This window comes from Dromiciops gliroides, chromosome 4 (assembly GCF_019393635.1).
Source record: "Dromiciops gliroides isolate mDroGli1 chromosome 4, mDroGli1.pri, whole genome shotgun sequence".
NCBI lineage: Eukaryota > Metazoa > Chordata > Mammalia > Microbiotheria > Microbiotheriidae > Dromiciops > Dromiciops gliroides.
In genome coordinates, this window is record NC_057864.1 from 8,528,072 (window position 1) to 8,555,123 (window position 27,052).

The 27,052-nt window shown below is 43.7% G+C and overlaps 2 protein-coding genes across 8 annotated transcripts in view; one reads left to right on the forward strand and one right to left on the reverse strand.

Annotated features, from left to right (window-relative positions):
• Window positions 1–19,547, forward strand: part of ANKRD13C (ankyrin repeat domain 13C) — a 74,498-nt gene extending 54,951 nt beyond the window's left edge. Inside the window, exons 7-13 of the mRNA XM_044001048.1 lie at window positions 322–466; window positions 2,475–2,606; window positions 4,026–4,187; window positions 7,866–7,945; window positions 8,935–9,033; window positions 9,479–9,579; window positions 14,747–19,547. Coding sequence (XP_043856983.1) covers window positions 322–466; window positions 2,475–2,606; window positions 4,026–4,187; window positions 7,866–7,945; window positions 8,935–9,033; window positions 9,479–9,579; window positions 14,747–14,877 — 850 coding nt within the window. The 3' untranslated portion in view covers window positions 14,878–19,547. The remainder of the gene's footprint in view (window positions 1–321; window positions 467–2,474; window positions 2,607–4,025; window positions 4,188–7,865; window positions 7,946–8,934; window positions 9,034–9,478; window positions 9,580–14,746) is intronic.
• Window positions 19,548–20,724: 1,177 nt separating this feature from the next.
• SRSF11 (serine and arginine rich splicing factor 11) overlaps window positions 20,725–27,052 on the reverse strand; it is a 39,312-nt gene continuing 32,984 nt past the window's right edge. For 6 of the 7 annotated variants that reach the window (XM_044001049.1, XM_044001051.1, XM_044001052.1 and 3 more), the window contains 3 exons: window positions 23,366–23,461; window positions 23,132–23,267; window positions 20,725–23,018 (listed from right to left, as the gene is read on the reverse strand). In XM_044001049.1, coding sequence (XP_043856984.1) covers window positions 22,821–23,018; window positions 23,132–23,267; window positions 23,366–23,461 — 430 coding nt within the window. In that variant the 3' untranslated portion in view covers window positions 20,725–22,820. The remainder of the gene's footprint in view (window positions 23,019–23,131; window positions 23,268–23,365; window positions 23,462–27,052) is intronic. The other variant, XM_044001053.1, reaches the window with a different exon arrangement.

A 27,052-nucleotide genomic window follows, 5' to 3' on the forward strand; every position in this document is an offset into this window, starting at 1 on the left:
CATAGTGCTTTACCTATGACAACCTTTTGGGAAAATGTTTGTTTAGTGAATGAATACAATTGATAGCAAGGTTACTGATCTTGAGACAGCAAACATTAAGGGATCTTAGCTCTGCTTCCTTTTCTAGGTGAGGAGATGGAAGCCCACAGAGCCACCAGTCAGTAATGGTCACTGTTGCCAAGCACTGTCCTAGTCCATGTGCAAAACAACTAAATTTGATCATGAAATGTGGTCATTTTAGATGTTAACACAACTGCTTCATCAGGAATTATGTGCATACAGTGTCTCCCAGGGTCGAGTTCATCCATCCATTTTCCACAGGCTTGACACAACTCTCATAGACTTTACTGACATGAAGTGCCAACGAGGAGACTTGAGCTTCATTTTCAGTGGTGATGCAGCGCCCTCTGAGTCGTTTGTGGTGTTAGATAACGAGCAGAGAGTTTACCAGCGAATCCACCATGAGGTGAGAGCAGCTTGTGGGCAGGGTCTGGGGGCAATGGGGTAGTTTGGGGGGCTTTGTCTGCAGGCCGTTACCTCGGTGTCTGAGAATAGAGGGGAACAGTGGTTTGCTCCTCCATACCTATGGTTTCTGGCTTCCCTTCTCCATTGAATCCATATACTCCAAGGTCACCTGTTCTTTTCCTGGTCGAACACAGTGTTCTTTTCTTAATTTTCATCTTTACATAATAACTTTGAAGGGTTATTTTTTTTTTGATTAACTATTATTCCTCAAAGGTTTGCATCATGTGATTTTTTGGTTCTTGCTTTTTGAACACTTTCTCTGCTTTTTGTGGTTATTCTTCTTGTGCTTAAACTTTTTACTTAAGGCTTTAAAACAATCTCGTGGTGTCTCCCACCACCTGAAATTTAGCGTGCCCTGATACTGCTGCTCTCCACATTTCTGAGGATGGAGTGTGCTAATATATGTCCTTGGATATGTCTTCTGTCAGAGTAGTTGGTAGAGAATCAACTCTACCAGTCAGGAAGGCCTAGCTTTGACCTCTCACCTCTGACATATACCAGATGTGTGACCCTGGGCAAGTCTTCGACCATTGGGGAGTGGTTAGTCTGCAGCGACAGGTGATAGACAGTTCCTCACTTGAAGTCCCAGTGACAAATATATGAGGAATGGTGGTGTGGAAGATCGGGTAGAAGAGAGGGCTAGACTTGGAATCTGAAAGGCCCGGGTTCATTTCTTCCTTCTGACCTGTCAGAAATAATACTGGACTTTCCTTTTTGGTGACTCTATGAAGGCTTTATTACATTCTTGCAAGAATGGGCACACACCCTAAAGAGGAGTGGCACACTTTGCCACAGCAAACTCCTCTTTTGAATCCCTGATCCTACTGCAAAGGTCCTCCCCTCTTCACTCATTGGTTGAGGACTAAGAGGTGTACAATCTTCCCAGAACACCTCCACATAATTTCCCCTTAACGTGTCCTCCCTCCCGTTATATACATTGCATGTTTGAAAATGGCGCCAGTCTCCACCTTTGGGGTGTTGGCAGTTAATATGCATAAGCTAATTAAGCAAAATTTGAATTTAAATTTGAAACTAGAAATCTTATAAAAACAAATGTTGAAAACTATCTCTACATGTAACTAGAAAATAATAAATACATTTATGATTTTTAAAAATGATGAGAGGTTATTTCCAGAAAAATCCAGAAAGACTTAGATGAACTGATGCAAAATGAAGTGAGTAGAACCAAGAGAATATTGTACACAGTAACAGTAACATCGTATGATGAAAAAGTGTTAATGACCTTGCCTTTCTTGGCAATACAATGATCCAAGATAGTTCTGAAGGACTTTTGATGAAAAATGTTATCCATCTTCAGAGAAAGAACTGATACAGTCTGAAGGCAGATCAAAGCATACTATTTTGTACTTTATTTTTATGGTTTTTTTTAGTGGGGGGTATGCTTTCTTTTTTAAAAAATTAATTTATTTTCTGCTTTCTTTTATAACATGATTGATTTGGAAGTATGTTTTGTATGACTGCACATGTATAACCTATGTTTAATTAATTGTCATCTTAGGGAGTGGGTTGGGGTAGGAGGGAGGAAGGGAGAGCATTTGGAACTCAGTTTTAAAAATTGAATGTTAAAAAATGGTCTTCCATGTAATTTAAAATAATTAATTATTTTTTTTTTTGCATGGGGCAATGGGGGTTAAGTGACTTGCCCAGGGTCACACAGCTAGTAAGTGTCAAGTGTCTGAGGCCAGATTTGAACTCGGGTCCTCCTGACTCCAGGGCCGGTGCTCTATCCACTGTGCCACCCAGCCGCCCCCAAAACAATATTTTTTAAAAGGAAATTTCCCCATGGAATTTGCTTTCTTCTCTTGCCTTTTATTTCATAGAAAAACAAACAGAAAACTTTAAAAATATTTTTAGTGATAATATGTAATGATTTTTCAGTGCCAACACATTATTAAACCCAATGAACAAAACTTCTTCTTCTCCTCAAGGAATCGGAGATGGAAACAGAGGAAGAAGTTGACATTTTGATGAGCAGCGATATTTATTCCGCAACTTTATCGACCAAATCCATCACTTTCACACGTGCCCAGACGGGGTGGCTTTTCCGGGAAGACAAAACGGTGTGTGGGAATCAGGCATCTCACGCCTTCCATAAAGCCACTTAGCCTGCCCAAGCCCTTGTCAGCCATGAGGCCAGAAATCGCTGAGAGAACCAACTTTAAGAAATTTGCCCATATTTTGCTCTGTGGTTTTGCTACCAGGATGGAGTGATGGTGGTTAGTTATATGGGGTCGCATGCTTAAGGATCTATGTGTTCTGTGATATAATGAGGGGATGGTTGTCCTCACCTGATTTGGATCTTTCAAAGTTGTGTCCTTCCAAGTGCTTTTGGAAACCACAAGGGATAATGCTTTTAATTCAGTTTTGGGTAGTATGATTGGAAGTTAAAAAGATAAGTCTTGTTCTCCCCCCCCCCCCACAAGCCAACCAGCCAACCAAGAACACTTGTTTCCCTAGTTAATTGTTCAGTAGCATTTTATCTCTTGGATTCTCCTGCTGCCCACTAACTTGGTATCTGTGGTTTGGAGAGATGTGGAGGGAGAGAAAAGAATTGGCACTTGATTGGATATGGTGATAAGGGAGAGAGAGGAGACCAGGATGACTATGGCTGGAAGCATGGTGGTACTTCAGAAGCAATAGGGAAGTTTGGAGATGGGTCTGGAGTTCATTTTGGGACCTGTTGAGTTTGAGATATCTACAAGCTCTCCAAGTTTGAAATAGTCTTTGGGCAGCTGAGCTCAGATGAGTTAGGAGGGCTGGGAGGGTGGAATAGAGAGCTGTGGGAGTCATCCACAGGGAATGAGATCCGTAAGGGGCTGGTGAGATCCCCAAGTGACAGACTGATTCAGATGATGAACAGCCAAGAGACTGACAAGGAGTCAAGAGGTAGCACATGCTATTTTCATTTTTTTTTTTTAATTGGTTGGTGCTTCTTCTTTTTGGTCGGGGGTGGGGGGGTGGTGCGGCAATGAGGGTTGAGTGACTTGCTCAGTGTCACACAGCCAGTAAGTAAGTGTCAAGTGTCTGAGGTCAGATTTGAACTCAGCTCCTCCTGAATCCAAGGCTGGCGCTTTGTCCACTGTGCCACCTAGCTGCCCCCTGTTGGTGCTTTTAAAATAATATTATTAATGTCCCAAGTAGCTGTCAAACTTAAGGTTACCATAAAAGGTTGTGACTTGTCTAGAAATTTTAGTTTATAAAATTTGAGCTTGATAAATCCAGTACATTTTATTTATTAGGATTCAAAGGATAGAGCTTGTTCTGTGGTTGATTAAGGAATATCAATTTCACCTCAGTTTTGTATAATTTTCAATTAATGATATAAGTGGACCTCCAATTTGAAGATTCCTTTTATTGTAGATTTTCTTAACTTTTGTTTTGTTTTGTTTTGTTTTGTTTTATTTTGTTTGGTGAGGCAATTGGGGTTAAGTGACTTCCCTATTAACTTTTTAAAAGATGTGTTTTTTTTTTCCTTTTAGGAAAGAGTGGGAAACTTTTTGGCCTACTTTTACCTGGTCAATGGACTTGTTTTAGAATCCAGAAAAAGGAGAGAACACCTTAGTGAAGAGGATATTCTTCGAAATAAGGCCATCATGGAGAGTTTAAGTAAAGGTGGAAACTTGATGGAACAGAATTTTGAGGTATAGTAAGCAAAAATAGTTTTGTTTTATAAGATTGTAAACTTTTGATAACAGTGGAATTTTTTTTTTTGGTGAGGCAATTGGGGTGAAGTGACTTGCCCAAGGTCACACAGCTAGTAAGGGTTAAGGGTCTGAGGCCGGATTTGAACTCAGGTCCTCCTGACTCCAGGGCCAGTGCTCTATCCACTGCGCCACCTAGCTGCCCCAACACTTTGCTTTTCACATATTGTTTGTTTTCTTTGTTAACATCAGCCTTTTTTGTAGTTGACGTTTATAAAGGGGAAATAGGCTTGATATATCAAGAATTTAGTCCTGAGATTTTCTTTTGAGTTAATTTTTACTTATTGACCAAGCTTTTATCAAAAAATTGTCTTGCCACTTGTCACAGACGGAGCGTGCAGTGTGGTTCAATTCTTTCTTGCCTTGGTCACACTCTCATGAAGTACTCTTCCTAGTTCTGCTGCCATGGAGCTCTGTCCATAAAATTTGTATCCCTAGTACCTAGCACATAGAGCGCAATATATGCATGTTGATTAAATGTTTATAGGGAAGACATTCCATATTTCTGTATTATTTCAAGAATGGAGAGTCTAGACTGTACTTTAAGCTAATTTAAAGTTTCCTATGCCAGGAAGACCGCCACCCCCACCCAGACCCCCAGATACCTGAGCTTTTGTGGAGTAGTTTTTAGAGAAGGTGAATTAGCCTTGCTTTTAAATAAAATGTCTGGGCTTGGTGTTGTATCCCTGGAGTCCCTGCTTCTGAGGCTGGTGGGTCTCTCCAGCTTGGCTTAACCCATTCTGTGTTCAGCATTAGTGTACTGAGCCGCTTGATCGGGGACTGCCCAGCCCAAGGATGGAGTGGGTCAAGGTTCTTGTTCTGGTAAGAGTGGCATTGCTGGCCTGTGAGTAGCCCCTGAGCAAGAGAGGGAGGAGCTAGTCTCTTTTTCTGAAATAATTAATGAACAAAAGTGCAGTTTCACAGTTTAGTGGCATCTTTGTTTCCTCTTTCTTTCATGAGGACGGTGGTTTCCCTGAAGGGTCAGGTCTGAATAACTTGACCTTTAGCTTGGCTGTGGACACAAGCAACTGAGTGCACTAGAGTTTCTGGAGGTCTCTGGGACATCGATGTTGTGGGTCTCTCTAGCAGCTGGCAGTGTTTGGGCAGCTTAAGGGAACAGTTCACTTCCATTTTGGAATGGTGAGTGTGGCCCTCTCTCCGTCATCATTCTTCTTCCCACACTGACCAGACGCCCATTGACTATTGGCAGTAAACTCAAATGGCTCTCTGGTCTTAGTGATTTGGGAAGTCCCTCAGAGCATGCAGATTTTATTCTGCTCCTTTCTTTGTCGTCAGAGGACATCCCTAAGTTTGCCACAGGGGATCTTCCCTCTGTTCAAGAGGGCTTCCTGGCCTTCTCTGGAAGTCTCAGGTGGCCCTTCTCATCTCTTTCCTGTCATTCTTTGGTTTTCTTCTTAAGTTGCAGTCTGCTTGCATTTCGTTACTCTCTGGGCCATGTTTCTTTTCTTTCTTTTTTTTGGGTTGTATTCCACATCTTGTACAGGAACCCCAGTAGAATATTGGTGGTGCAAAGAGGACCAGCCTTTGTTTACAGTTTCTCTCGGTCAGTCCAGCCCCACGAGGATGAACTCCATCCACAGCTTCGTGTTTGTGTCTGATCCCATGTGTTCGTTCTTGTATGGGTGGTCAGGCCAAACTCCTGGAAGTGATGACTGATCTCTTAGGGAGGCTTTGCAAGGTTTCAGGACTACTAAAGTCAGCGTCTGGAGGAAGGGAGTCCTCAATCCCTCTTCAGCCTGTTTTGTGCCTCATCTGGTGTTGGTGAAGTGGAGCTGCTGCTGAACAGTGTTAGGGACAGTGTTATTTCTGTTTCACCTTCAGGGAATCTTGACTGGTTTTAATGTATGGATGGGAGGGAGACACCTGCTCGGAAGACAGCCTTCAAGGTGGTGTTTGCTCTACCAGTTCAAATGCTGCTTTACATACTCAGACAATAAACATGGTGGAGATCATTTGTTCTCTGACTTTTTCACTTAGATGTGAAACGTGAAAGATGTGATCCATTGTTGACCACTGCTTGCCAGAGCCCACCTATTCCCTTCTGTGCTCATCCTATTACCTGGGGTGGGCTCCTAAAGGTGTAGAGAGATAGGAAAGTGGGTGTTGAGGGGGTCGTGCAACCCCTCTGCACGGTGACTCCTTTAGAGTCACTTGTTCCAGGCCAACGCCTTGGCTCTCTTCGATGGCATTTTTACCATCCCACAGAGAAATCTAAGACTCAGATGCCATCAATCCCTAGCATAATGGCTCTGTTGTCTTCTGTTTGTTCTTCCGTTCTTGTCCTTAAATGTCCTTGACATACATGGCTGGTTAGTTGGGACTCTTGTTCCCACACAGCTAGTGTCTGGTTTCTTGAAGGTGGTTTAACCTTCCACTGCCTATGGTTTCTGAGATGATATTGGTCACAATTAATCATTATCTTTCTTCACAGACTACACTGGTGTTACTTTTGACCACCATTACCTCTTGGCAAGTTAGTTGTTTGCTGACACATTTTGGGGAGCTTTTTTGATTTTGATGGGTCAGTAGATCTACATTGATTTAGTTTCTGTGTAAAATTATTATAATCAATAGAGGTATCATTTTTGTTGACCACTTCCTATTTTAATCATTCTCACTTATTTAGTTGTGTTTGTTACATCTTTTCCTCTATTGTTCATTGCTCTGAATGGTTGATTGTCTGTACACAGAAGGTTGATTATAGGATAACTTTTACATGAATAATAAGTATTTTCCTGTTCTTCCAATAATATCATATATATATATGTATATGTATGCATATATATACATATGCATACATACATATACACACACGTGTATGTACGTGTATGTATCTATTTTGGTAATGTTATTTGGTGCCTCCTAGTTTTCTTTCCAGCGTGTTTAAGACATAAAGGCATTGAGGGTTTTGTGGACTTGTGCTTGAACCACACTTTTCCATACGTTTTCCACCTTGGTGCTAAGGTACTGTGTATCAGAAAATATGTTGATTTAATTGGAGAGTTTTACTGAATTCTTTCTAGTATTTCTGCATCTCTTTCTTCTCTGCACTGGTGTTCATGCTTCAGCTGCAGTTGTTTGTTGCAAACACAGCTTTTGTCCACAGATGTACAACAGAACTGAGCAGGCCAAATTTTGCTTTGCTTCTCCAAGCAGTACCTGTGAGCCATGCTTTGAACCTTCTTTCTTTTACAAAGGGGAGTTTAACTATTGACATCACAGAAACAGATGAGTGGACGGGACCTTCCGAGCCACATGGTTCCGTCTGTATCTCAAGGGACTCACCACTTCAGGAGGCCTCTTGGTCCTTCCCTTGACGTGGAAGGCCCTGAGGAAAGGGAGCCTAACCCTTCTCCATCAGCCCTTGTCTACAGCTGGCCTTCTCTTCCCCTCGGAGGCAGGGCCTTGGGGACGTCATGTTACTGGTGGGACTTCCAAGAAACTTGACTGTGTTCTCCCCTCCTGTGGTGTCAGCAGGAGGTCTCTTTGTCAGAGAGACAAGCCAAAGGCTTTCCTCTGCATCCTCCTTTCTGACTTGCAGTTGAGGGCTCGAGTGGCAGCTTCTCACCACTGCCCTTCCCCCATTTTCTGTTGCAGCCTGTCCGAAGACAGTCTCTGACTCCACCCCCACCTAACACGATAACCTGGGAAGAGTATATATCTGCCGAGAATGGAAAGTGAGTATTCTACAGACTTCACTCTGGAATCGAGGACGAATGAATGAAACAGCTGCTCCACTCTTTCTGACTTCAGGCCGGCTCTATCTGTTTTGCCACTTGTTGCTGTGCACAAGCTCCTGAAGCTGAGAATAGTTGTTAGTTTAGATAGGAGAGCTGGAATCCAAAAGGATTCTTTGCTACCCCCAATAGAAGGTGAGAACCTTGAGGGGAGACACTGTTGCCTTTTAGGTGCAGTGCCTGGCATGCAGGAGGAACTTTTTAAATGCCTCCATTCACTAGGCTGCACGCGAGTCAGGTCGCCGTTCCAGTCTGGTGTATGTGCTGTTTAGGTTGTGACGGTATTGTATCACTCATAATACAATCATAGAAGAGGCAAACTGTCATGAAACTGGAAAAGAGTACTTCAGAACACCCACATTTTTGCCTGGCAAAAGAAAACCGGTGTTAACCTGACAAGTTAAAATACGTAGGCCATCAAAACTGTCCTTTCTGAGTTTGACAAGTCAAAAAATTAATGTTGGTTAATTGTATCATCTTTTATACTTCAGACAATCTAATCACTATACCAAATGAGCAGTGAAAGCTCCAGAATTCACTGACTCAATCCACCATCATCCTCCAAAAAGTTCATGCATTAATCATATCCATAGAAAAATTAATGCTGGGAATTCTACATATATGGCAGAGTGATGTACTTTCTGTTCTATACAGAAGGCAGTTTGAGCCTCTTCAGATAGATACTTCATGTATTGAGAAATGTAGGATGATTAAGAACTATGAAACCTCAGTGGAATATATAGAACTGGGACTTTCTAGATAATTGATTTTTATTTTTGTCAGTTTTGTGTTTCAGCACATTTCAAAACTTGATTTAAAAATTTCTAAACTGTATTATTAGCACAGCGAACAAAGTAAAATATAGGAATTTCTCAGCAGGGTGAAACTAATCTGTTGACACAATTCTGTTTTTTTCCTTTTCATTGTAGAGCTCCTCATCTGGGTAGAGAACTTGTTTGCAAAGAAAGTAAGAAAACATTTAAAGCCACAATAGCCATGAGCCAGGAATTTCCTTTAGGAATTGAATTGTAAGTTGAAATTCCTAACTGTATATATTTATTAAGAGTTAATGGAGGGGGGCAGCTAGGTGGCACAGTGGATAGAGCACAGACCCTGGAGTCTGGAGTACCTGAGTTCAAATCTGGCCTCAGACACTTAACACTTACTAGCTGTGTGACCCTGGGCAAGTCACTTAACCCCAATTGCCTCACTTAAAAAAAAAAAAAAGAGTTAATGGAGATTGTGTCCAAGATGAATTTTTAGTTTTGGCTTTTTTATGCCTTTAAAATTAGGTCTTAGTAAATATAAAATAAGATCAGGCCATTAAAAGTGGATGTTGGGCCTTGAACAGTGGCTGGAATTCCAGAGCAGTTGACAAAAAAAGAAGATGCTTGTTATTTTGACTTTTAGCAGGGAATCTGTCGTTCTGCGTAGCTGCTAAAGGTGTTGTTTTTTTCTCCCCTTCTCTTACAGATTATTGAATGTTTTAGAAGTAATTGCGCCCTTCAAGCACTTTAACAAGCTTAGAGAATTTGTTCAGATGAAGCTTCCTCCAGGCTTTCCTGTAAAGCTCGGTAAGAGGTGTTCAGGCCACAACAACCTTATTGGCTTCAGGAAATAAATATATATTTGTGAGAGGCAGGACGTCAGATCAGTTCCTGACAAGTAGAAGTCAGATGTGGCATAAAAAATAGAAATCACTCTTGTATTTCGGTGTCATTGACTTATTTTGTAGCGTCAAGGAGAGGTTTTCCTCATTAAAGGTTAAACACGCCCATCTATGTTTTTCTTTTTTTAGTGAGACAGTGGGGATTAAGTGACTTGCCCAAGGTCACACAGCTAGTAAGTGTTAAGTGTCTGAGGCCGGATCTGAACTCAGGTCCTCCTGACTCCAGGGCCAGTGCTCTATCCACTGCGCCACCTAGCTGCCCCCAAGCCATACATTTTTAAACACACACACACACACACACACACACACACACACACACACACACACACACATAAGCAAGAAAACCTCCCCTCCTCTACCCCCCTTGAGAAAAAAACCCCCACACCAGCCATGTTGTAGACGTATATACTGCAGCCGAACACGTTTGCATTGGCCTTGTCCCAGAGTGAAAGTGTCAGTCTGCATTCTAGCAGTCGGTTTGATTTCATTCATGGAAGAGCCGTCTCACTTAAGAGCCAGCTATCAGTCAGTTCTGTGCCTTGCGTGTCACCTACCTCCTTGCTGGAAGTCTTCACACAGAGATGGGATGACGTGGTGGGTGACCTTCAAGTTCCCTGCTTCACTTCAGGAGCCACTAGTTTGGGGCAATACAAAGACAGAGGTTCGACCTCAAGGAGCTCATGTCAGTCAGTCCTAATGACCTTCTTGAGGGAGAGAACGGGCCCCTTGGGGAGCCAGAGAAGCCCTCGTGGGGGAGGCATCCCCTGAGCTGTCCTGCGAAGGGGCAAAGGTGAGGCGGAAGCACGTGCCACAGGTCGGGGGATGGTGTGTGAAGACCCTGGCATGGGTGTCGTACTGGGGGACTCTGATATTGTTCTGGGAAAGTTCTGGAGCCACATGATGCCAGGCCCAGCAGCTGGGATTTTGTCCTAAAGGCAGTGGGGCCATTAGCAGCATGTTCCTCTGCATTTGAGACCGTCCACTTGATGGCTGGCCATTGTCACGGTCTGGGCAGAGCGGCAGGAGAAGCTGAAAGTTGGTAGTGAGTGATTAGGGCACAGGGGACAGTGTTAGGATGAGAGGTTGTGGAGGTTGGGATGGACAGCACTTGGCTGCAGAAAGACAGAAGAATTGGGAAGGGTTCCTGGGTCATGGACCCAGTGACTTGTGTAGATCCACCAGCAGGGAGGGTTTCTTCTCCATTGGACACGAGCGCTTTGAGGAGGGAGAAGACCCAGCCCTTAGCACAGTGCTTTGCACACAGTAAGCACTAAATAAGTGCTTGTTGAGTAGAATGACTGGAGCCACATTAGACATGCAGGTGGTGAAGTCTCGAAGAAGTTGATAATGTGGGAAAGATTAGGCCTGGAGGCTGCAAAGAGGTGGTCATTGAGCCCATGCGAGCTGTGAAATCACAGAGAAATAGAGAGTCCTTCCTTAAGTCAACAAGCACTTATTAATTAACTTACTTAAAGGCTTACTTTGGGGGGGGGGGGGCAATTGGGGTTAAGTGACTTGCCCAGGGTCACACAGCTAGTAAGTGTCAAGGGTCTGAGACCGGATTTGAACTCAGGTCCTCCTGACTCCAGGGCTGGCGCTCTATCCACTGCGCCCCCTAGCTGCTCCTGTTTAAAGGCTTAACTCTTTGCCTGAGCTGTGCATGCCACATCACCCTTCCCCCCACAGAAGAGGACAAAAGCGGCCCCTGCCTTCAAGGCCTCACGGTCAGCAGACAGCTGCACTCAGGCAGCGTCCGTACAGGATGGATAGCACCGACCTTGAGGACTTGGAGGAGGAAGAGGAGAGTGTCCCAGGTGTGAGGAACAGTGAGGAAAGGAGTTAGCACTGAAGTGTAACCTTCCTGAGGAGGCAGAACAGTTAGGAAGGGCTTGTTCCTGGATACAATAGGGAGCCACTGCAGTTTATAGCGTAGGGGTGGGCAGCATAGTTGGGCCTGATGGCACAATGGACAAGAGACTCTGAAGGCAGGGAGCCTGACGAGCAGCTATTGTCAAAGTAGTTCTGGCCAACGTAGTGAGGGCCTGCGCCAGCATGGGGATAGTATTAGTGGTAAATAAGGAGCCGAGAGGAGAGATGGAACATTAGGAGTGAGAGGGAGTGAGGAGTTGAGGATGATACTCAGGGCCTGGGTGACTGGGAAGGGTGCTGATGCCCTCTGTAGGGATAGGGAAGCTTGGAAGAGGGCGTGGAGGGTTTGGAAAGAAGATGGGATCAGTTTGGGACAGGTCTGCTGGCCGAGTGGAGGTCAGGTTGGAGACAGGTCAGCAGAAAGAGAAGTTTTGAATACATGGGAGATGATGAGATCAAAAGATTTGGAAGGATGCTATGTGGATTCAATGTTAAATTTACTCTCTGTTAAACCAGAGAATAGGAGTTAGGATCCAAGGGTAGAAATTATAGCAAGTAGATGTTTTAAAATCATAGACAGATAGATATGGATAGAGAAGATGGATTTTTTGCTAACAAAAAATGTGTATGTGTTATTTTAGGTCAGCAAAAAATCCATCTTCTCTCTCCACCCACGACCTCCTCAGTTGAAATAGAGGGAAACAGTACAGTAACTGTTTCAGACATGTATAGATGGTCAAGCAAAACATTTCTGCAGTGACCACATCCCCAAATTCTAAAGTGTCTTTCTGCGCTCTGTCAAGCAGACTTTGACTTCTTGACACTGGGAGCTGAGGACCAGTCAGTACAGCCTCCCTGAAAGACTCCTCGCAGCGAGTCACCTCCAATTTCATTTTGCTCAGTTTGGTCATTTTTGTTAAGCTCTCCTTGTTCAGGAGAATCCAGAGGTGCTGGATGCCCTCAGAGACCTTCTAGCCATTGTTTCGGGGGAGGGAGTGATGTGAGGTACAGTGAATGTGTGTGGAAATAAGTCCGGGTGGTTTCCCGAGTGAGAGAAGACAATGAAATAAATAGAGGGAGAAGAGCTGAACTTCAAAGGACACCCCCAGGGAGTGGATCCAACCTGGACAAAGACCCTATAGAGGAATTGAGAGAGCGGCCACGTCAACAAGTGTGTTACACTTGGTGCCAGGCATTGTGCTAACACTGGCCAGGCTGCCGGGGCAGAGGACAGGCAGGAGAGAAGCTGATACATCCCCTTGGGGAGACTGACACAAAAGAAAGGATGGGAGAGGGCAGGGGCTGAAGAAGGATGAAAACTGAGAAAAGGACACTGACCGAGTGGAGAATTGGGGTCTAACAGACCTTGTGGAGAGCTAGAGGACGTCAGATTGCAGGGGACTAGGAAGGGAGGGAGTGGAGCCAGCAGGAGGAGAAGGGCTTTGACTGTGACAGAAAGAAGACGCAGGTCTGTCCCTTAAGGGAATGGCTGTCAGGTCAAGGGGGGGGTTGCACGTGGGAGACCTTGGTGTATTTTGAGGCAGCAAAGGAGGAGGGTAATGGGATCGAAAACACTGTTAAAGGGGGAAGCTCTACCAGAGAAAAGAAGAGTAGAACAATCAGAAGCCTTGGCCAGAAGGTCTCCCCACCCTCCAAGACCAAGGCAGAGAGAGTAGAGGATGAAGAGGGGGAGGCCTCCCCTCTCATGAAGTAAGAGGGAGGTTGGAGAGGAGGTCTAGAAAGAGGGAACAGCTTTGGAGAAGAACGTGGTCAAGGGGCGGGTCAGAATCAAGGTGCTGACCAGCTGAGATGAAACCATCAGTTTGTAGTGAAGTCCATTTCCAAGGCAGAAGACTCGGGGTTTGGTTTGACGAGGCAGAATAGGCGAGGTCTGTGAGCTTCAAGGGTTAACGGCCAGTGTTTGTTAGAACTCTCCAGGACGGGGAAGAAAGGCTCCGTGTGGCCCAATGCAGGGCTGGTGGACCCGAAGTGTTGGGAGGAACTCGGTCCTGGGGGAGGCAGAAAGTTGGAAGGAGCAGAGGCATTGTTTGGAGAGAAGTTTGAGTTATGGATTATGGTGATGGGATAGTCATGGCGATGATCAGCTGAAAGTGTATTTATCCTTTGGCCGGGGTGTCCAAATGGATACTGATGGATGGAGTCCCAAGTACCAGAGCTGGGGGTGGGGGGCTGGAGGGTGGAGCGGAATACCCACGGGGCTGACACAGAACGTTCTGAACTAAAGGGGGAATGAGCGGGAACATTGGGCAGATGCCAGTGACGAGGAGTTGGATGGGGTCACGGAGTGGAACAGAAGAGGATTTACTGAGTCCTAGGGAGGCTTAGGAGGGGGAGGGAGAGAGCCCAGGGCCCGGGTGGGGAGAGAAGTCATGGAGAAGATCCCCAGGAGCTTGGGAGGACAGCTGTCTGTGGCTTAAGTCACTTGGCCTTTTGGGGTCTGGTTCATCCTTTTACAAATGACAGGGTCAAGCCCGACCCTGAGGGCAGTGAGAGGGTCTTCAGTTACCCTGGAGAAGAGAACAATAGGGAGGACTTTTCAGTTGTCTTTGGGAGCCATCCTGGAAGGAGGTGGCTTACTTTGCTTGATCCTGGGCAGTGGGGCTTAGAATGATGATTCGGGTTCAAGGAGAGGAAGGCCTTCCCAACAATGGGAGCTGCCGGGTAACAGAGGGGGCTTCCATTGGAAGTCCTTGGTAGTGGGAAACTGTCCCCTGCTACCACTCCTACCCTGGGACAATGCTCACCACACCCCTCATCAACACAGCAAAGATAACTCCTTAGGGCTCTTTCATCTATAAAACGAGTGAATAGAAACCTGGCCCAAGTGCTCCATTCTTGTAGAAGAGACCAGCACAGATAGGGAGGCTGGCGAATCGGCATGAATGACCCTCTGCAAAGCCAGGCTATCTTATTGGGGTGCCTTTTCTAGTTCTGGGGTCCTCCAGGAAGAGTTCCTGCCTGGGGTGGTAGCTCTCTTCCAGACTAGTTTTAGGAATCTGGGTTTAAAGCATAAACATTTCCTAATACGGAAGTCACAGTGGATAGTTGGGCTTTGTTTGGCTGCAAATGTTTGCCTGACACCAGGATGTGTGCTTGCTTAGCAGAGACTCCTGTCGGGGCTGTGGGGGCTTTTTCCGAGCTGTTCATGTTGTTGGCCATTGTTTATTTCCTCTCCTCTGTAGATATACCTGTGTTTCCCACCATCACAGCCACTGTGACTTTCCAGGAGTTTAGATATGATGAATTTGATGAATGCATCTTCACGATTCCCGATGACTACAAGGAGGATCCAAGCCGGTTTCCTGATCTTTAAGTTGCCTGGAAAAATAACCATACCAGCTTACCAGTGAAATCGAGTGGATGAAAGGATCCCCAGAAGTTGGTCCAAACAAAAGGACATAATCCTTCAGAAGAAAAAAGGGAAATCCATTGAATCAGCACATCAGTCGGTTATCGGTGATCTTGTTTGGACTGAGCAGGTCTTCTGATGTGTGCCATTGTTCGCCTTTTTTAAAATATACATATTGTAAGCTTGGTAGTTTGACACCTCAGTGATTCTAAGGAGTTTGGATGACAGACAGCTGTGGGGGCTGTGGTTTGTTTTTACACCTTTTTACACTTCTTGGTGATACATGGATTTAGCATATAAAGAAAACACTACTGGACCATTAATATTTTACAAAATGAGATGTCTTAATAGAGATTGAAATTCTTTTAAACTTGTCATCTTATATTCAAGGTGGCAGATATCCTTCAAGCTTGGTTTTCATCAATTGTAAAGTATGTCACATTATGTATAGTTCAGTCATTTGAATGTTGTTGAACATAATGAACTGGAAGGAATGCAGTTTTCTGTAGATGAACAAACCAAATGGTGACCATTAAACAGTTGCATTTTCACATTGCAATACATTTCAGAACTAGCATTCACTCTGCAGGGAATACGGTACCTCCTTTTTTAGCACCTTAGTGCAACTCCTGTCTGGTGCTATTCATGTTTTTATCTGAATTCTCAAGTGGAAAATGTTTCTTACTAATCTTTCTGCCATAGAGTCTCTAATTATTCTTTTCTGATCTATGTTCATTATAAAGTATTGGTTAGCATGCTTAAAAATGTTCATCTGACAAATTATAGCACTTTCCCAAAAAAAGGAATTCACAAGTTCTGAAATTGGCTTCCTATCTAGTGCCCATTGTGTGGTGGGCTTGTTTTTAGCTCTGATGGGTTAAGGATGAACTGAGAAGTGTCAAAGTTTTTAAAAAAACCACAAACCTAAGATTCTGAAAATATATCTCCATATTTACATTGAACACTTTGAATATAGGGTTTAAGTGTTTCATATAATATAGAAAATTCATTTGTTAAATTCCAGAAATGTACACTTAAATTTAATGACAATTCCTACTTCGTGGTTTTTTTTTTAAGCCACATAAAGGAAAATATATTGATTTTATTTTGTCTCCAGATGTTCAAATCATGGATTCTCAATTTTGCATTTTAAATCCTACCTATTTATTATTCCAAGTTGGTTTGAAGGTCCAAAGTTGAAAATAAATTAGTAAAAATTATGTCTGACAGTCACACAGTGTGAAGTATATATTAGAAGATTTAGCTCCAAGTAATGTGATTTATATAAATGTGTGTCTGGTGACTATGTACTTAAGATTGCACCTGTCAATTCTTTCCTATGACTTGCATTTTAGCCTCTTTCAGGAGGCCCACATCAATTGGAATTCTTTGGAATGTGTTCCTTTACCAAGGTGTTCATCTCTGCCCACTGTTTGGATCATGAAATAAGTTTGTCGGGATTTCCAAAACAAGTCACCTGGTTGTTACAAAGGCAGACGTGCTCATTTCAGAATGTCCTGAGGTTCGTAGGCTTTTATTCCAAGAAGCGCTCTCCAAACACTGGACCAAAACAGCTGCCACAGCTTCTGCGAGCCTGTGTCCTGATGGGCCAGTGGGGGAAGGGTCAAAGAAGACTGGGATGCTGAATGATGGTCTATTGCATTTCCACAGGGATCTACCAGGAAGCTGATGTTTACAGAGCAGGGTCATGACACTGAACAGAAGATGCATTTAGAAAGTCACAAGCAACACTCTTCAGAGGGAATTTTGTAAAAGGATCTCTAAGGCTGCTTTCTCCATATCAATGTGTATGACTTTGCATATATGTTCATGTTTTAATATTAAGAAAGGAAATAATTTTTATAGTGCAGAAAAAGTATTCATGGTTAAATTTTTAAAATTATAATTATTGTTGTATGTGGCTTTTTAGACCTTGGGGAATGGGTCTCAATTGTCGTCCTGCTTTATTTAAGGAAGAAAAACTGATTTCTTAGCCTGTCTCCCTTTCAGCTTTTGTTGGCTTGGGCTAGAAATCGTCCTCTCTCTTCGAGGTCCACCACCGGGGAGGGGGAGGGGGGAGCAGGCGAGTGGGTGACTTTAGTTTCCCTTGGTTAGTGTGTAGACTCTCAAATAAGCCGTAAAATTTATTGGGGGGGGGGGAGGGATCACATCTCATTTAATCACAGTGTGGGCTTGGTCAGTCTCTTCCTGAAAGCTGTGAGTATTTTACTGGGGTGCACTGGAGGTAGAAAAACTACTGAATACTTTTGCACTTTGAATTTTTTTGCACACATTTGTACTTTTTAAGAAATGCAAGTTCTCCATTCCACTGTGTTGCCATCTTCCCTGTCACAAAGGACGAACAAATGCCCCCATACCTCTTCCAATGGCAACTATTAGGAATCAACTCTGATGCAAATCAACTTTTCACAGTATTTCACAGATTTTCAGAAATGTGATTTTTAAACTATCCGATAAGTTCTGTTTCAGGTGAAATCACCAAAACACCATGTTCCTTTGGCAGTGCTCATGAAGACAGTTTGAGGCAATTGGGGTTAAGTGACTCGCCCGGGGTCACACAGCTAGTAAGTGTTAAGGTCTGAGGCTGGATTTGAACTCAGGTCCTCCTGACTCCAGGGCTGGTGCTCTATCCACTGCGCCCCCTAGCTGCCTGAGGACAGTTTGTTTTTAAGTGCTACTGAATAATGTTGGAAGGGAGCATTAACAAGCCCCTAGAGAAATAACCAGGGGTAGTCCATCCATCTTCCATCATCCTCTTCTGTACTGAAGGTGTGCTTCCAGCTGACAATATACATCTAGTGCATTTCCACCCACATTAACCAGGAGGGTGGAAGTCTTAGTAACACAAATACAAATATACTATTAATGAAGAGCCTACACCTGGGAGAATTACCTTCATGCATAGGCTCAGATCAGGACTGGTAGAAGAGAGCATTTCTGGTGTCAAAATGAAATGCTTCTAAAAAGCAGAGAGTTTAGCTATGATTTTCCATATGAGAAGGTTATTGGGTAGAATTCCACCATTTATTAAGAAAAAGAAATACCAGTTCATTTTTTTTTCTTCCTCTGAGCTATATAGATGGTATAGAAGTTCTGTCTGGTGGAAGAAGTGGGGAAGATGAAGAGAAAGCTTTGAGTACAGCCGTGTTAGAATTTTCTAGGATTGTTTGGACCTTTGAATTCATTGCTTGGTGTGATAAACTCCCTCTCCTGAGGGGCCCCTTCTGCAATTTACTGTCTCCACCGGGTAGTGCTGCCTGCCTTAGACAATGTTGCTAGTATAAGAAAAAATGGACTGGAAATCGATAGCTGCCCAAATTACAGAGTTGTCGGGAGATGACTTCTGGAACATTAACATTTATTTAAAATGGAAATTTCAGATCAGAATAATGATATTCTTTAAGTAAGAGAAGCAACGAACCAGCGGTTCAGTTTGCACTTGGGAGTAGCTATGGTCTGGTATAAACCGAAGAGAAATGGAACTTCAAGTAACACTCCTCATCTGTCCACATAAGAGAGACCGCAGGGATCCCTGTGTCCATTCATCAGATTGTCTTTAGCTGTTCAGTGTCTCTCTGCCCTCCCTCCCCGCCCCCAGTTCCCTTGCCCTTTAAAGCTGCTGTAAAGACGATCACAAGCTTTGCAAAAGGCAGGGAGGCTTGGGCTTCTGGAACAACAATTTCATGGCAATAATTAAAACCCAATAAAACAGTTTTGCCTAAGAACTGCTTAACTACCAAGTAATCTGCCAAGTCTAGTCTACAAATGACACGATTTTCTTTTAGTCTTTTTGTAAAGTACAATTTTTAAGACTAAGTCGTTACTGAACTTTTAAAAAAATTCCTTTAGAAAACATCGATAGTTTGAGGTGGAACTTCATTTACATAGGAAAGGCCACAATACTTAGGAACTTGTCTGATGTTGCACAACTAGCAAACGATGGAGCAGAAATTTCCATTTGGGGTTTTGGATACACCATTGTACCTCCATATTCGTCATAATGATCAACTGTGGGGAAACAATCCTTTAGGTACTAATTGGAGCTACAGAATAGGAAATGCTCCTACTCAGCCTCATAGTTGTCATTTTGCCTTGGTTTTTATTGCGCTAGAAAAAGTGCTTTGAAGTTGGCGGCGGCTCACGGGTACGTTCAAACACTACTGTTTTCACTAAGTTTACACTCTCCATGTAGAAAGCTTGTTACTTTGTTCCCAAATTTTGTTAAGTTTGCTTTAATGCTAGAGTTTATCTTCTTCCTGTGCTTCCAATATCCGGTGACCCCCAGATCCTTAGCAATTCTTAGACATTTTACCATTTGTTATTCACATGCTAGCCCTAACTTTTAACTTGCCAGCATCTTAGGTTGTATTGGTAGAATGAAGAAATGCAGCTATTTAGTTCTGCTAATAAGGCGTCATTTTCAAAAGTTTATCTGTAAATGCAAATATTCTGTAATTTTGGAAAATGTGCACTGGGGGACCCAGCCGCTTTTTTTTCTTTTTTTAAAGTGAAAGAATGTTATAGAAAGGACTTTATGTCATAGCTCCCTCTGCAACATTTCTACAAGGACTTTTTTTTCGTTATTACAAATAAAATCCTAAATTTTCCAATGATTTCAGTTCCTTTCCCCTTGTGAATCCTTAAAATTTTGCTCTTTCATAGTCTCCGTTTTATTCTCATCAGATGAATAAACAGAAAAACGTTAATCCGGTAGGCCTGTGCTAGCCACGGGTACATTGTAGATGCAAAGGAAGGAAACGAGCTATTCTAAAGAGAGAGCATCAGAGACCTAGGGATAGTTAAATTGTTAATGCATTGAAAGTAAACACAAAAGAAAAAAGTGTTATGCACCACTATGGAGTAGGTGTATGGCCTGAACCTCATAACTAGCCTCTAGAGATGCCCATCTTGAAGTTAAGAGATCTAAACCTTAGTGCACTCCACATTTTTCATCGCTGAATCAGAATCTCTTTAATTTGGGATATTTTATCAATTTCTGAAGCACGATTTTGTCTCGCCTGGGAATATGGATGGAATGAGACTTCATACTTGGTCATAACTTCTTTCAGGTGTTTTTTGTCACCAACATGCCTCTCCAATCACAGCCCTTCTACTAATGCACAGAAATCTGTCTTGAATTTTGGTAGCCAAAATAAGACTTGGCCATATGGCAGACAGAACTGAATCAGGTTAGCTTGGTTCACACTACAAAAGGGCAGTAAACTTGAAGCTTTCCAGTTTGATGGGACCCACTAGAATGTCATGACTGGCATTAAAAAGCAAAACAAAAAAACTGCAAAGGCAAAACCTGAGGAGTAACTCAGTCCCGTTCATGCTGTAATTGAAACCTAACCTAACCCTAACCCAAACATATACTGAAGTAGATTCGAGGTTCAGTTAAGAGACTTGCCCAGAATAACCATCAGGGAGGAAGCAGATGGAGGTATCTTACTCCAAATTCATCAAATTGGTTATTAAAGCCATTGAACTTTATTGAATAGTAAGAAAACAAGCACTTAGTAAATACTTACTCTATGCCAGGCATCGTACTTCTCATTTGATCCTCATAATTGTGGAAAATAAGTACTTAACCCATTGTATAGAGGAAACAGGCAGGTTCCGTGACTTGTCCAGAGTTACATAGCTATTAAATATCTGAGGCTGAATTTGAATTCAGGTCTTCCTGACTCCAGCTAGTGTCTGAGAACATTCAGGAGTGAGTTCTGAAATGTGGTAAAACTGCTCTCATGCTTTTCGGATAAATATCTAAACCAATAAATAACACAAGCATTTTTCTAATAAAGCCAGTTTATTATTTAAATCTGTTTTCTTTTCACTACCAAATACAGAACTCAGTGTGGAGGCATTTTAACTTGATTTCACCTGGCTATCTGAACCAGTATTTACAATGCCAGCAAGTTTGAGTCCCATTGCAGCCCCCACTGTGTCCTGATAACCAGCTCACTAGAGAGATCCCTCTTTGTTGCTGCTGCACACGGCAAAACCATAGGCCAGGGTTTGAAGCCAAGGAGCTGATGGCTCCATTTTTCTTTCTTTCACTGGATGTGGTAAGTGTTTCTGGATGGACCTTCTCCCCCCCCCCCCCAAGAATAAGACTGAAAGTCTTCACCTTAGAAAGCCAAATAAATATCTCCCAAACAGTTTGATCTATTTTCAAAAGCAGTGATTACTCAGGACCCTTAATTTACCAACTTACTAACTTAATATATACTATATAGGCAAAATTCCTTTTTTTTTTTTTATAAAAGTTACATTCTATAAACTCTTAAAAATGATGCTGCTTTCGTATATGGCAAACTGTAAAATGCCTGTGACAAAAAGGCAGTTAAAAACAATTTTAGATTGAGACTTGGTTAAAATCTAAAAGAACCAAGTCTTATTTCCCTGCCACCCACCTTAACAAAATGCATGGAACCACTCAATAATAAATATATTTAGAGTACAATTCTTCAGTGGCATAAACCCTTGACACTGATCATTTAATACCATTCTGGAAAAGGCAAGTGTTTAGATTCCATTGAAAATAGAAAATGTACTTGACACAGATGGGATTTATCCTAAATGGAGAAAAATACTACAGTTCATTCAAGCTCAACACCTTCCCACCTCCCAAAAGGAAAAAAAATGAGCCAAAAGAAAGAAAATTCTCATGTAAAATTATCTGAATTTCCCGATGCATGACAGGGATGAACATGGTGATCTGGTACCTTCCTTAAATACATGGAAGAAAGAATCAAATTCCTTAGATGACTGAGGTAAATTCCATACATTCAAAAGTTTCACTAAATACAAGTACAGTTTTACAGGAACACGAGCTTCAGTTTCAGGGTTTTATTATCAAAGTCTGTAAAACAATTTCAGAAACTGTACATCAACATGGCACAGACTGTTTATCTGCACAAAAGCAAAAGCTCGAACTGGGTAACTAAGAAAACAGCTTGCCTGACTATGCATATAACCTGGAGTCGCTGTGTGCGTGAGATGACTACTGCAGGGACAGTTAACACAAATTTATTAGTTTATACAACTCGAGAGATCAAATAAAAAGGACATTATCAAGGAGACTTGTTTTAAAAGCATACAAATTTCAATTAAAAATGCACTACCTCCCCACCCCCCAACATTGAGTTCAAAACAGTTAAGAACCAAAAGAAAAACAAAAACTGTACAACAGTATGAATGAAAATCAATACAAGTTAAGTTTCAAAGATGGGCACTGATAAATTATTACAAGAAATTTCAACTCCCAATGTAGATGTTATGGAAAAATGTAAAACTCAATTTCAAAATATGCTATTTGCCACCCAAGATTTTTTTTCCCCCGGGGGGGGGGGGGGAGAGAAACTTAAAAAAAAAAAAAAGTCTAGTGCATTTTTAACCTTTGAAAGCCAAACCAAACGCACAGAAAAAAAATCGGCCATGAGGCTCTGAGGAAATTCGATGTTAACGATGAATGTTAATTTTGTCATGTTGACCCACTGAAGGCCCTAAGCAGACTCCATTCTATGATGTAGACTTGAAGAAACATTGAGGGTACTCCTGCCACAATTAACATGCAATCAGTGCATTCCCTATACGGCTCTAGTACTGAAGGAATCAAACTCTAGAAATCGTCTACGTGAGCTTATTTTAATAAAGGAGGAGATCATACAACATCCACAATCCATGCCTGCTGGAGATGCATGCAGCTGGTCACTCTTGTGCCCACCAGCAGCCTCAGCACAGTGGGGCTGCTTGGCTACGCAGTCCCATGGACAACCATTTACAGCTCAGAGCTAGATACATCTAGGTTTGGGGTAACAAACAGGACAAGGAATGCCACTGAGGCATGTGCACAGCCGGCTGAGCCGCAGGGCGCGGCCCCCTCAGTCACTCATGTCCATGTCCTCCTCGTGGTGGTCGTCCCCATTCACTTTGGACTCTCTCAGGGAATCCCCGCTGCCCTTCTCCACAGATGCCTCCTTCACCTTGGGGGAGCCCACTTCCGGGGCTTTCTTCTCTTCCTTCTTCTCTTTCTCGCTGTCGTAGCCTTGTTCTTCTTCATCGTAGTCTCTTGTCACCTGCTTTGCCGAGAAGGACAAGCAAAGTCAAACTCTCTCTAAGGAAGACAACGGCCACAGTACAAGTACTGACCCCCCCCCCAACCCCCCACGGGCCAACCATGCCCTCGACATACTTTGACGTCTTTATCGCTCTCCGATTTTCTTTCCCGTTCTTTTTCCTTCTCTTTGCTTTTCTTCTTCTTGCTGGTCGACCGCTCTCGTTCATCTCGCCTCTCTTTGTCCTTATCTTTCTTCTTCTCTTTTTTATGTCTAAGATGACAGTGAGGGAACAATGAGATGCCAACAAAGCTGACACCCGCCAGGCAGCGTACCCAACCTCCCCACCTCTTTCTCCAAGAGTGACTCACCTCCTAGGTGAGGGAGACCGAGAAAGTTTCCTCTTGGGAGAGCGGGGCTTTTTAGGTGACCTTGTTCCACTCCGGCTCCTTCTGCGCCGCCTCTCCCTGCAAGGACAAAAGAGCAGGTGGCCTTTAAGAAGCAATGGGCAGGGCAGCTAGGTGGCGCAGTAGATAAAGCACCGGACCTGGATTCAGGAGGACCTGAGTTCAAATCCGACCTCAGACACTTGACACTAGCTGTGTGACCCTGGGCAAGTCACTTAACCCTCACTGCCTCATGAAGCAGCAGCAGCAACAATGGGTGCCAGAACACACGTGCCTAACCACAGGCAATTTCTATGACGCTGTCCCAGAATGTTTTGAAAAGAAGCTCAGTTAAAGCAGTTGAACCAAACTATCAGATGAACTGAAATCATTTGAATCCAAAGATTTCTGGGTGCCTGGAACAGCTGAAGTGCTGTGGAAGTGTTTCTTCTTCTTCCTCCTCCCCCCCCCATCACCTCTCTCCTCCTCCCTGAGCCCACACACACCCTTAATTATCATTTATTTCAGAAATGAATAAAAAAATAAAGAAAATCAAAGCAGACTCTCACCGCCACTCACACTGTCTAAAGAAAGGGAGCTCAGGCCTGTAGGCTCTGAGCTCAATCACCTTCCAATACCCATCTCCTTTGACCTTCACAACTACACAGGTAGGGAGGGGCTCTTTCTAGCCTCACTTTACAAAGAGAAGCTAAGTGACTTACCCATGATCAATCAGCTATTTAAGTGTCAGAATTTGAGGCCAGTTTTGAACTCTAGTTGTCCTGACTCCAGGCCTGGCCACCCTCCAGCCACTGTGCCATCTGGCTGAATTCACAAATTTTGCTTACCTAAAAATATACTTGAATTTTAAGCCAATGAGGCTAAAGTAAGTAATTTATTTAAAGGAGCTTCAACATTTGAAGGTCATTGTGTGAAGCAGCTGTGACGTGGCTCTTATTGTCCAAACCTATCAATTTTAGGATAAGAGAAAAAAGGCTCCGAAAGAACAGGAAGAATTGAGTCAATTTTCCAGTCAATGCCTCCCCCCTAATGCCCTGACTTATTTCCGATTTCTTCACTTGATGCGATGATTGGAGGTCAGATGGCAGTGTGAAACACAGAGTATGTAAGAGATGGGTGGATCCTGGGACGGATGGCCAGCTGGCCTCCCTGTGTGCTGATAGCTCTGTGATGGGCAAGCTCTCCCCCCTTTCTCTCCTTTGCCAGCCCTAGCTGGTCCTGGGACCTTCTCTTGGGCGCCAGCATGGGCAGCTTTTTTCTAAGGTCCTCCTTTAGTTCTCACAATGGGCCTCAAGAGGACTGAACTAAATTATGTATTACTGCTACTTTTCTTTTTGGCTTCTGTTTTTGGTGAATTATCACACCTCTTTAGGAAGCTGGGGTAAAGGTCAAACAGAGAAAACCTGGGCTTGACTCCAAACTCAGTCATTTACTACTTATGTGATCTTGCATGAAGTCACAGACTCTCTGGGACTTCCTATTGTGTCATCTGGGAATGCTGGATTTGACCCTTTATGTCCTACTTCTAGGACCCTTTGATTAACTTACACAACCATTCTACTTACCTGTATTTGAACAAATTATTTCTCAAATGAGTCTTTTTTCCCCAATGTGAAATGTCATCAGTATTTAATTTTCAGGTGATAAAATTAATAGGAATAAGTGTAAATTCTTTTACTTGTTTTTTAGAAGCATTGGATTTCCTAAGCCAGGGGAGGGGGGTTGGTGGTGGTTGGTGTCCTAGTGGTCTGCAAGACCCCTTATTTAACAAAATAAAATGGGGATTGGCACAAGCATTGGCATCTCTAGTGTGATACTGGGATGGTGTGCCAAAGGAGGGCAAAGTGCAACTGGAGAAGACATTGACCATCAGGAGCACGCACAGAACAAGGCTCCCAAGAAACTGGAATATTGGCATCCACAATAGTTGTCTTCCCACAGGCCAGCATGTGGAAGGGGAGGAGACCAAAGCTTCTTTGCCACAGAAGTCTTCCACATTCTTTTCTTTTGGTGAGGCAATTGGGGTCATGACTTGCCCAGGGTCACACAGCCAGATCTGAACTCGGGTCTTCTTGACTCCAGGGCCAGTGCTTTAATCCACTGTGCCACCTAGCTGCCCCCTCATTCTTTTCTTGACCTCCCTGCGGGTCTTCCTGACTAAAGGCTTTCTTCTTTTCTTTGAGTGAGATCTGGTCATCCACGGGCCAATCCAAGCATGGGTGGGTCCTGGGCCCTCCTAAATCCACATATCCCATCTGCAGCTCTCTGGAGCTCTTGGCCCACACTTCCTGCTGGACGTCACGAGCATCCTTTGGGCATCTTCTTCAATCCACACGTCCAGTGTAGCACTTGTAGTCTTTTCCTCCAGACTTGCCCCTTCCCCCTGCCCTCCACCACGTCTCTCCAGGCACACCCAGACTCTGCCAGTTCAGGTAGCATCGCCCCTTCCTTGAACTTAAGTCTTGGACTCTCTTTTTTTACAGTGGTTCACCTTTCAAACCTATCATCAGGCTGTGACACTTCTCTGCTTCAGAAGCTCTAGGGGGGGCTCACATACCAACTCTCATGGTCTCCAGACAATGTGCTTCACCTCTCACCTTCAAGCACCTGACCTCTCAGAACCCCCTGATTCCTTCAAGGCTCAGCTGCCCTGCAGGCTCCTTATGGGAGCCCCTTCTGGACTCTCCCATCTGTTAATACTCTTCCTCTCCATCTTCAGTGCCCAATATGAAGCATGGACTGGACTGAGTAGGGAAGACTGCAATTCCTTAAGCACAATGTGCTCTTAATAAAAATCGGACAGTGGGGATAGGTTGTGGCAGAATTCATTTATCCGGTTACCTGGAAGGAAGACTTTGAGACAACAGAGTCCCAGTCCAGGAAAGTCTGGTGTCCATTTCTGACTAACACAGCCCTGCTGCTTTCATCCCAAGATGACGTCCTCTCCCCCAAGCCTGAAGCCATGTTTGCACCAGGACACATCCCTGAGGACCAGAGGTAGGAGTGGCACAATTTCTTCTAGGACCACGGCGAGTTTTCTCTCCATCATCCCCCAAGCCCTGACTACCACAGAACTGATAGGAGTGCTTCCCCCCAGCCCTAGCCTAGGACCAGACCTTTTGGTCCCCATCCAAATGTCTGATGACCAAAGCATGTCAGTCTCTGCTCTGGCCCCACATCATCCTGTTGAGACTGAACCGTCACTACCTCATAGCACACAATCAATCAGCTTGTGCCTAGGTTGTGCCGTCCTAGGTTCGTTCTTCACTAGTTATGTTACCACCTCATGCAGAACCACTCTGTCACGGCTACACCCAAAAACGTCAACAAAGAGCACTTTCTTCGATATGCATTCCTACGCCCAAATTCTGACCAATGGCTTCCCCGACTGCTCCCCAGCTGTCCTTTTCCTGCTCCAGTATGGAGGGCCGGCAAAGCCCCGCCCTGCGCCCCCAACCAAAGATGCACCATCATCTCTGCTTGGCCCTGCCACCCACCCACCTTCAAGTCCTCCTCTGGGCTATTGTCTCTGTGGTTAGCATGCACAAGTGCCCAAGCAGTGACCACAGTGTCTGCCTGGTGGCACTTCTGTGGACCTCTATAAGCCAGTTTAATAGTTCACCATTTAAAATACTAACCCCATACACACAA